Source organism: Poecilia formosa, unplaced genomic scaffold (assembly GCF_000485575.1).
Source record: "Poecilia formosa unplaced genomic scaffold, Poecilia_formosa-5.1.2 Scaffold489, whole genome shotgun sequence".
NCBI classification, from domain to species: Eukaryota; Metazoa; Chordata; class Actinopteri; order Cyprinodontiformes; family Poeciliidae; genus Poecilia; species Poecilia formosa.
The window spans coordinates 344,450-355,574 of NW_006800428.1; the positions used below are offsets into that span (position 1 = coordinate 344,450).

Here is an 11,125-nt window from a genome sequence, read left to right on the forward strand (position 1 = left end):
TTCTGAGTTCTGAGGGTTTTAACTCAGGGAACCACAGCTGGGATGTTGATGTTGGAGACAGTTTACACTGGGGACTTGGTGTGTTAGAAGAGTCTAAGAGGAAGGGATATATAGAGTCTGGATGGTTGTTCATTGGGTTCGATCAAGGTAAATATACAGCATATTCTCCTCCAGCTCCTTCCACTCGTCTCTCAGTCCAGAAGAATCTCCAGAGGATCAGAGTGAATCTGGACTGGGACAGAGGAAAACTGTCCTTCTCTGATCTGGATACTAACACACACATACACACCTTCACACACACCTTCACTGATAGGATGTTTCCGTATTTTGACACTGGTAAAACATTAAAGATCGAACCAATGAAGATCTCAGTGTTGAAGCAGCTGCTCTGATGATCTCAGCATGAAGAACAAAGTCCAGATAAAAACTTATTGATCAGATTTAAACTGGAGATGATCTGATCATCTGGAAACTTCTTCATCTCTGACTTTCAACTATTGTTTCCATTATAGCAGAAATTAATGTCAATGTTTAATTGAATGCAGATTATTTTTATCTGCTTAGTGACAAACTGAATGAATCTGAAATGACATTTTCCATCATTTCTAAGTTATTTGTGTTTCTTTGACCTTTTCCCTGTTTAAACTTTCTATATAATCACTTTTATCATTCAGTAAATTCCAGAAAATTCTGAGACAAACATTTAATCCATGTTATCCATCCTTAATTCCAGGAGATTTTAATCTGGTCTCGTTCTTTTCAGTTCATTTCCAAAACCTTTGGTTCATGAGATCATCATAATTATTGATTATCATTCAGTTTGTCACTATAAAGATTTCAGGACAATAATAAACTCTACATGATGCTTTGAGGCCCTGAAACCTGAATATTGTTGCAGGAGGGCAGCGTTAATCTGTCATTTCTGATTCTTTAGTCTGAGTTTAGTTTTTCTTTTCAAATGACTCAGAGGAAAAAAAAAATATTCTTTTCATCTCTTTATAATTTGTTTTCCATTAATAAGGAGATGATGTCAAAAATAACTGTAGAGCTGTAATAAATGTTATTTTCATTATTTTCTTCTCTGAGGTTTTATTTTGGCTTACATTTACAGAATTACTGTCATTCTTAGAGAATTGCGATGCCCACTGGTGTGTGCCCACAAAAGTGGAAATAAAAGAGCATGCATTTATTTAAATGTTTATGGGGTTAATGATGATGGGTGCAGTAACGGTGTTTCACCGGTAGGTGGCGCATGGGGATTCTGAGCTGCCTGTTGCTCTGCCGTTTCTCATAAATTGAGAAATCGGAGTAACACACAGACTGCGTCTCCCGTGTGCTCACTTAAATGCTGTTTTTCAGGTGAGGATAACCCTCAATGTTTATGTTAACCTAGTACTTTATTATTTGATACTGTTTGGGGAATGTTGTGTTTCGGAGCCAGCAGCGGCTGGAGGAGGTAACCAGCAGACCGTGATGCTAGTGGGTTAGCACTGTAGCGGCGGGAAAGAGCGGGCTAGTAGGGATATGTATATGTATGTATGGAGTGAGTGTTGTGCTGTTTTCAAGTTCCACGGTTTGTTTGTGTTCTGGACAGTTTTGGGAGGTTTAAGCAGTGATTTAGTGCATTCATTTGAAGTGTTTAGCGTTCAAAGGTATTTATGCCAGTGCAGTAGCTTGATATACATACCCATGAAATGTCGCCATGTGTGATTGGATATGCATGTAGAGTGCAGTGAATTAAAGGTATATGTTACCATCCATGGAATTGTGATGAAATATGTTTATGATTGAATATGTCTAAATAGACTATAAATACAGTGAATTGCTGAACTGTGAACTGGGATATACTGATGGTGGGATGAGCTGGTTTGTTAATAAGTAAATTGGAGTAACACACAGACTGTGTCTCCCGTGTACTCACTTAAATGCTGTTTTTCAGCTTCATCATCGGCTGCTAACGGGTCTGGAACCCTGGTACCCGTTACAAAATTCCAGAAAATACTGTGACAAACATTTAAATCCATGTTATCCATCCTTAATCGCAGGAGATTTTAATCTGGTCTGGTTCTTTTCAGTTCAGTTCCAAAACCTTTGGTTCATCAGATCATCATAATTATTGATGGGTGATTATCATTCACTTTGTTACTATAATGATTTCAGGACAATGATAAATGATACATGATGTTTTTGAGGCACCAAAACCTGAATATTGTTGCAGGAGAGCAGCGGTAATCTTCCATTTCTGATTCTTTAGTCTGAGTTTAGTTTTTCTTTTGAAATGACTCGGAGGAAAAAGTTTTTTTTTCATCTCTGTACAACTTGTTTTCCATTTTAAAGGAGATGATGTCAAAAATAACTGCAGACCTGCAATAAATAAAATGTTCCTTAATTTGTTCTCTGAGGTTTTATTTTGGTTTACATTTACAGAACTTAGTGTCATTTTTAGAGTCTGTTTGGAGCCACAGCCAGCAGGGGGCGCCATGCAAGCTGTTCATGCAGCTTTCGTGGTTCTGGGATCTTTTAAACATGTCATGCTTTTAAATCCTTCCTTTCCACATGTAAATCCTTCATTTATGGCCTATTTAAAGTAAAACTGCANTCTGTGACAAACATTTAAATCCATGTTATCCATCCTTAATCCCAGGAGATTTTAATCTGGTCTGGTTCTTTTCAGTTCATTTCCAAAACCTTTGGTTCATCAGATCATCATAATTATTGATTATCATTCAGTTTGTCACTATAATGATTTCAGGACAACAGTGGTATAGTACTCGAGAACGGTCTTGGTCTCGAGACCATTTTTTGATGGTCTCGGTCTCGGGCTCTGAGGACTCTGCATTTTATTTCAAGACCAGTCGAGACCGCAACTGTAAAAATATCACTAAACATACAGTACACTATCTAGTTTATTTGTTAACATCTTTGTTTTCAGTTGATGCAAAACGCACCAATTAAAATCCAAGCGTGTTTCTGTCACTCCCCTCCCCACCTTTCACTCGCGCGTGGCGCTCTGAGACATGCGCAGTGGTTTCCTCTCAGCGGCAGAAAATGTCTAATCGTCAGTAATATAATAGCGCTGCATAAATCATAAGAAATCCGATGGCCACAGCTAACTCAGCAGCGCTTCGCTTTCACAGTCGGTGGGAACAATGTCTTACTTTTTTCGTCATTTGGAAAAGTAGCTCAAAGAAAGGTAAGCTCCGATGACGTGGTGTTAGCAAAGCTAGCTGTATAGAGGCACATAAGCATTGTGATGAAAAAAAGTCACTCACTGCCTAAATTATTGTGCGGATGTGTAGACTGACTTGTCGCATATACATGCATTGTTTCTTCAAATTGTATTTAAAGCAGGGTCTGGCTGCAGCTGGAGTCAGCTACAACACACGCCCGTGTAAAACGATCTACGTCATGATTCTATGTTGCTAATTAAATAAAATTATATAGTAAAGACGTGTCTGACAGATATAGCCGTGGGTTTGTGCTAAGCGTATGACGATCTGACAGCATATGCTGACCTGACAGAACACTCTTCTTTGTTCTTGTAATCCTCTGCGTACACTGCAGTAGCTATCATTATTTTATTTAATTATGTACATTGATATTTTTTAATTAAGAAATAAATAAAACACAAGAACGAAAGAGCATGCAGAGCATGCACATTGCTCTTTGATTGTTTTCGGTCAAAGTGGCAGCTGTAATGGTTGTCTGCCATGGTGTCAGACTACCTGGCTTCATGTAGTGGGAGAGAGGGTGAGAACAGTCACAGTGAGCGTCTTGTGATTGGTTACTTCTTGCTTGTTGCTCCTTGGTCAGTGTTCATAGTTGAACGTTATTTACCGTCAGGGCATTGCCTCAATTGCTATGTTTAATGGTGCAGACAGTGGTGGTTTCTTACATGAGCAACATGGACAAACACCCAGGGCGTTATCTCTTTAAGGATGGCATGAGACCACCGTAGCACAGAGATGGAAGCAAAATTAATATTGATTAATTTTATTAAGTATTTAATATCTAGGTGTTTTTATGTGAATATGGATCTTTCAGATCAATTTGAGAAGTAATTTTGATCATATTTCACATTTTATTGTGTCATGTAGCACGGCCTGCTGGTCTTGGTCTTGCCTCGGTCATTTTAGAGCATCTCAATTGGCTTCAGTCTTTTTAAACGTTAATGAGACGTTTTACGCCGCGCCATGCTCCAGGTGGCACAGCGTTCCACTTCACCCTGTTTGGACATTTTGTAGTTTGATAGAAAAGACAAAATTATCTACCAACAGAGAAACCTTTGATTCCAAAGTTTATTAAAAATGTCAGAACCATCCAGTATCTCACATGTTGGAGGCAAAGCAGGAGAAAGAAGAACCTGCATTCAAATGAACCACAGTGGAGTCATTACTGCATTTACAGCCTCACCATCCATACCAACTACAGCACAATATGAAGGTAGTTTAACTACAGTGTCCATGCATGTCAGATTCCTTTAACATATTTATGCTTCCACAACATGAATGAAGTAAAAGACCTCAGCAAAATGAAGGAGGGAGCAAATGGGAGCATCCAGACTGAATGCATCTGGATCACATGATCTCCAAGATAAGAACTGTGAAAACAAAGACAAACTACAAGTGCAAGCAGTTATAATGGGCCCCTCACCAGCCAACCCCCCCTGGCCTCTACTGCCCCAGGTACGGAGAGAAAATAGTCTCAAAGTATCTGCTCTGCATGCGCCAACCAAGGCAGAGGGCTGGTTTTCATTCCTGAAAGGTTTTCAGTCCTGAAAGGTTTTCAGTCCTGAAAGGTTTTCATTCCTGAATATAAATGTACCATTGCACCAATGAGAGCCACCGTCCTTTACTGATGTCCACAGTCAGGTTGGACATGAAACCCATTAAAGTTTATTGAAATGTGTTTAAACACACTGAGCTCTAACTAAACAGTCTGAGTCCAATTTTACGTTACGGCCTCCATGTTGTGTGTTTGGCTCCATTGTGTGGATAAAAAAGACGACTGCACCATGGAGACAATCAAGCCTGTTGAATTATTCACATTTCTAAAGTTCTTAGTCTGATACACAGAGATAGTTACTCATGTTAGCAACCAGAGAAGAAGAAATAACCAGAAGACTTTTAGTTGGGAGCAAATGATCACATTTGGTTGGCAGGACTGGATTATTGATCACTGATGAAACTGTTTGAATTGATAGAAATACAAACTGATCTGAAATGAATCACTGAGTGAAACTGAACACTGCTGCTGGTCCAGATGAGGTGGGTTTGGCTCCATCGTGTGGCCAAACAGGATGACTGCATGATGGAGGCGATGTTTGAAAATAACGCCTCCTCAACCAACCATATTAAAATGTCAGCTAAGACCTATAGCATGGAGGAATGTGCAACGTTTGGCAAACATGTGATGTGTGGCTTTTGCATAGAATATTTCACAATTTCACAGCACCACCTAGTGGTGGATATTGACCATAACTAGCTAGACATGGTCGATGTGTTTGTAGTTGCTGGTATGAAAGAAATCATGCGATTTTTTTTTTAAGGTTCCAAACTTACGGCCAACATAATGTTTAGCTACGTAGCGATGTTTAGTTAGCTGTTACGTTCTAATCGGGGAAAAGTAAATAATCTGCCACACTGACTCTTTTTGTTTCTTCTTCATCGTATATTGTCCTGGTTTCATTTGGCTCAGAACTGATCGTTGGGGCCAGATTGGTCTTGGCTGATCTTTGTGGTTCTCAGAAGCTTTGCCCAGATCAGTTTTGTTAATGTGACTTTAGTTTTGGAGTTATGAGCTGAAACACGTTTTTTAGCACAGCGCCACATAGAGGTGAATGTGGCTGAATGCTTGTGTCTGAGCAGTGGGGGGGGGAACTTAACCCCACCAAATACAAGCTGTAATAAGTTTCAAGAGGTCGTCTGCGTATGAATATCAGCAGAGAAACATAATAATAATAATAATAATAATAATAATAATAATGTAAAAACAGAGTAAAACCAAAGGGTTGCTGCTCCGCTGGGAATCTGCCATGCCTTGAATTGGCCGTCTGCTCACTTCTGCTTGGAACCAGAATAATTATATCCAGAACAAGCAGCAGTTAAATCCCCCAGGAGGAAGCTAAAAGCTAGCACAGTGCTAAAAGAAGCAGAAGGCTCAATGCTGCCATCAAACCGACGGCCAGGACGCCATTATTAGCGGTGAACCACAGCTAACCGCTTGGCTGTGTTCCTTGTTTCAGGAGATGGAAGCAGCTGATGCCTCAATCAGACCAGGTGTTTCAGAAAATCCTGCTTGGTACCAAAATGGACGAAGCCTCTGATGTGGGAAAAGTCCAGAGAAAAGTAAAATGTAACCAGACATTTAAAAAGCCTCTGATGCTGGGAGGCGATGTGAGGAATCCTGAGTGTTAATAAGAGCTGGAACCGAACATTTTGACTTGTTTACTGGACAGTTTGTCAGAACTGGACTTGGACTCAAGTTCAGTTCTGACAAACTTCAGGAAATAAATGAGGATTCACCAAACTGATTAGCCAGAGGTCATGACCTTTTTAGAAGTTAAACAGCAAATGCAGTGACGTCAAAACCAAGAAACGTTGAATAACGTCAAATAAATAGACTGAAAAATATAAAAAACAATATAAAGGCTGAAAAAGAAAATGTAGCTCCAACTTAAAAACCTGTTAATTTCTTACATGTAATTAAATTGAGCTTATTAAATGTATTTTATATATATTCGTTTGACAACTTAATAAACTTAATACATTGGATACATTTGATTTTTTTTATAACAGATACATTTTTTAAGTTAAATCACCTGTTTTGTTTTTTCAGTGAATGAATTGTCTGCTGTATTTGGACACGGTTGCATGGCAACAGTGGCCAGGTGTAGGTTTACCTGTAAGCTGAGCTGGATCAGTTATTGTTGGTTTCAGTGAAACAACCAGAGACCAACAGAAGAAGAGAAGCTGAACTGAGAGCTGCAGACCTCAGCAGGTGAGTTTTCATCCTGATTATGGTTTTATGAATCAAACTTTCCTCTGTCTGTAAAACCTGCGTCATGATGGGAAGTTATTTGGCAGCTTTTAGTGCCTTCTAGCGGACAAAAGGCGTCACTACATCTAGATTTACCGTTTTGCTACAAACAGAAGGAATATGAAAGTAAATCTAAAGTATCTGTGATATAAATGTGCGGCAGGAAGAGGAGCAGAAGTGAAATCAGAGGTGAAGATGGCTTTAGCCAGCGGCCACTGGCTGGAGAGAGGAATCAGAGGAGAACCTCCGAGTCCCAGGTCAGTGTGACGCAGGGCCGGCCCAAGGCATGGGCGAGTTGAGCGGCTGCCCAAGAGCACCAGGCTAGCATGATTAAGAAATATATATACTCAAAATAACATTTAATAATTCAAACTAAATGCTATTAAACATAGAAAAATAATCAATTTCCATATTGTTTCTATAGTTGTGACACAATAATAGTTCATCTCTTTCTGTTGATGGCTGCTGCCTCTGTTGGGGAAAAGTAAAACATCAGCTGGTTTTAATTGTAAATTTTGTGTTTATCACCTGATGTTACTTTCAAACAGTTAAATTAAATGATATGGCACCTTAAATACGACTCTGCATTTCAAAACCCTAATAATTAGTTTTAGTTTGTTAATCCTGTAATAACACTGATGTGATGTAAGCTAATTACAAATGAAGCTAATGCTAGTAAACATGCTACACATACACGTAGTTTAGGAATGTTGACTAGCTGGTATGGGGCCCCAATAAATCTGCTTGGGGCCCCAAACAGGCTTGGTCCGGCCCTGGTGTGACGCCAGCAGCAGCTAATTAAACTGAATAACTCTCTGTTACGCCGCCGCGTCTTAAACTGAGCGTGTTTCTGCAGACATGGTCACGCTGTAGCTGTGGCTGGAAGCGTCGCCTTTCTGTTCGGAGGAGCGAGTAGCATCAGCCCAGAGGTGAAGAAAACACACAAACTAAAACATGACACACTTTTATCATCTACTCTTTTTGTTACTTTTAAAGGAGATTAAATATTAATTTATTAACTTTGTTCTCATTCTTTAGGTCAGTCCTATTTACTTCTCTGACTTCTACATGCTAACAGGTAACAGACCAATAGCATGTAGCCTTCAGTGTTTCATTTTATGCTTTCATGTTGACAAATAACACAGACTGTCCAGAAAGTCTGTTGTCCATTAAAAATCGTTTTTCTAAAAAAAATCAAAATAAAATCCATTCTTGACTCTTGGATTCTCTTAAACTTTTCATATTTGCCGTTTCTTGCTAAACGTTGCGTTTTGGCTGTGAACACATGAAGTTTCTCTGTAGCTGCGATCTGGAAATGATTCCCAGGTTTGATGATTGCAGTGACTCCTGATGATGTGACCTGGGAGGAGATTCCTCAGAGCGGAGAAATCCCATCGGCCAGAGAAGGACACACGCTCTGGTAAATCCCACTCCAACATGGCCGCCAGCAGGTAGCATGGAGGTAGCGATGAATCAGAACAGGCGCCACAACTTTGTCCAGAAACAAAACTGAAGTTATTGTCTGTGAACCTAAAGAGGAACGATCTGGAGTCACAGCTTCAGTTATTACAGCTGGAAACCAGAAATCAGGCTGAAATCTGGGTTTGGACCTCCAGAGCCACATAAAGACGGTTACAAAGTCGGCCTTCTGTCACCTGAAGAACATTTCCAGGATTAAAGGATTAATGTCCCAGTGAGATCTAAAGCAGAGGTGTCCAAACTGTGGCCCTGGGGCCATTTACGGCCCTTGGAATAATTCTGAGTGGCCATTGATCACAGTCCAGGCAGTTGGTGGAGATTTAAAAACAATATTGGGGTGAAGTGATCACTGATGGTGCAGCACAAAGTATCCATCCTGGTTATTACTTTGAATTTATTTTCTTTTAATAGTAAAAGGCGACAAGAAAATAGAAATAGCAAAAGGAGTCACAAAAAACTGCTGAGTAAACAGTCTTTATCCACTTCAAAATAAGAGCATAAACTTCTAACTACTTCAGAAGTCGAACTTTATTCAACTGAAAATTTACAAAACAGCCAAGAAAATTAGTGCTTTAGAATTCATCCAGAAGCTAATGCTAAAGCTAAGTGTGCTAAACATGTTCAAAGTTAGCTGTGCTATTAGCGCATTAGCAGAAGTGTGCCCATCACTGGACTTGACTAAAGTATTTACTGTGTTATGATTGAATCCTTGGTTGGCATTTATTATTGGAATCTCCAGAATCCTAGATTTCTAATAAGATTGTTGCAACAAAAAGAACACAGGATGTTGCTACGTCCCGCCTGCGGGACACAGCAGCGCTAATGAGTTAATCACTAACTGAACAGGTACAGATGTGGGACATAAACCAGGGAAAAGCAGCTTCTGTCCAAACAAAGTTTGACCAACCTTTGAAAAGCCAACTGCTCTGTTGATGTTTGGTCCTGATGTAACATCGTCTGCTGCTCAGCGTCGTCAGAGGGAAGCTGTATCTGTTCGGAGGATCCTCCAGTCCTGAAGCCTCTGAATGCCTCCCAGGCGTCTTCAGCTTCGACGTCGGTGAGGCCAACGCCCCATCGCCTCCTTCCCTCCAGGTTTGGTCTTCAGCTTCACGTCTCTCAGCGATCTGATGACGTTCCATGGTCTCTGCAGTGTCTTTGGCCTGGGAATGCCTGTCAGCCGGCGGCGTGGCTCCCAGGGTTCTCCATTACGGCTCTGCTGCTGCTGGAGACAACATCTACGTGTACGGAGGGCAGCTGGAGGGCGAGCCAACCGACGACCTCCTGGTCTTCAACACAGGTTAAAAAACTCATCCTGAATCGTTTCCGTCCAGAGGAAATGAAACATGTAGGACTGAAGTCTGGATCCTGACTCTGTTTCAGTGTCCGTCACCTGGACTCCGGTTAAAACCAGCGGATCGCTTCCTCCTGCCCTGTGAGACTCAGTCAGGCCAAATGACATTGATCATCTCTGAGTTTCATCCTGGATATTCACATCGTCCGTTTCTGCCTCTCCAGATGGGGGCAGCGTTTCGCTCAGGCTGGAGATCAACTCTTCATGTTTGGAGGTCACGGAGCAGGAGGAACGTTTTGTCAGGACCTTTACGCTCTGAACACAGGTACACTTTGGTCAGGCTGGGATCCACTTTAAAGCAACACATCATGATGCAATACATGCTTATTTAAACGTCTTAAACTGAATAAATAAATATGAAAATGTTGACTCTGATTTCATTATGATAATCTTAAAATCAGCGGTACAATACCTGAACGTATCAAAACCTTTTAAGATTCAAAGAATCACCATGTAAAGACCAGTTTTTATGGATTTTAACCAACTTTCTCAGTTTTTGAGTCTGAATTCAGACCAAGAAACCAAAAGGAAACCGTTGTTCTCCAAGCTCTGGTCAGTGAGAGTCTCTCTGTGTTTTCAGAGAAGCTGCAGTGGCAGAAATGGGAGGTGAAGGGAGAATCTCCTGCAGCCTGTAGTGGACAGACACTGACTGCACACCATGAGAAGGTACACACACACACACACACACACACACACACACACACACACACACACACACACACAGTTACATCCTCAAGGCAGTAGGGTGCTGCAGGGGGGCTGTAACAATTTACTTTATTTATTATTAGATATGTTTTATGGTTTGCATTTAAAATATTTTGTAAATTTAAAGAATTAAAATTTTTAACCTCAGTTTAAAAAAATGTCAGAGAATTGATCACTGCATCAAAACATTCCTGATTCTAAAAACTATTGTTTGAAAAAAGTGAAATTTTACTCATCACCAAAAACTACCTTCACCTCCAGCGCTGTAGTGTTTTCCTGAAACTGCAGATTTACTGGAAATCCTCTAGAGGGCGCCACATCTCTGCTTTGGACTGATTCCAACAGGAACTCTTAGAAAAACCAGGAAACAGTTCAGAGGAAAAAACTCACTGAGTAAACACCCTAAGGATGACCTTTACACCTGAGGATGAACTCTGACCCCTGCCTTCGTCTCCGACTGAAATCAAACTAACTCTGAACAAGGAGAACAGAGAGAACTGAGCAACTAGACACTGGAACACAGACTGCTGCAGGAGGAAACAAGCAAATCAA

The 11,125-nt window shown here is 40.5% G+C and overlaps 1 protein-coding gene across 1 annotated transcript; it reads left to right on the forward strand.

Annotated features, from left to right (window-relative positions):
• Positions 1-6,838: 6,838 nt before the first annotated feature.
• Positions 6,839-10,562, forward strand: LOC107833964 (host cell factor 1). The gene is made up of 10 exons (XM_016664489.1): positions 6,839-6,999; positions 7,202-7,295; positions 7,895-7,967; positions 8,077-8,116; positions 8,380-8,458; positions 9,486-9,574; positions 9,668-9,814; positions 9,898-9,949; positions 10,033-10,133; positions 10,451-10,562. Exons 2-10 carry the CDS (start codon positions 7,234-7,236, stop codon positions 10,501-10,503), a joined length of 696 nt encoding a protein of 231 aa, XP_016519975.1. The 5' UTR covers positions 6,839-6,999; positions 7,202-7,233; the 3' UTR covers positions 10,504-10,562.
• The last annotated feature ends 563 nt before the right edge of the window (positions 10,563-11,125 follow it).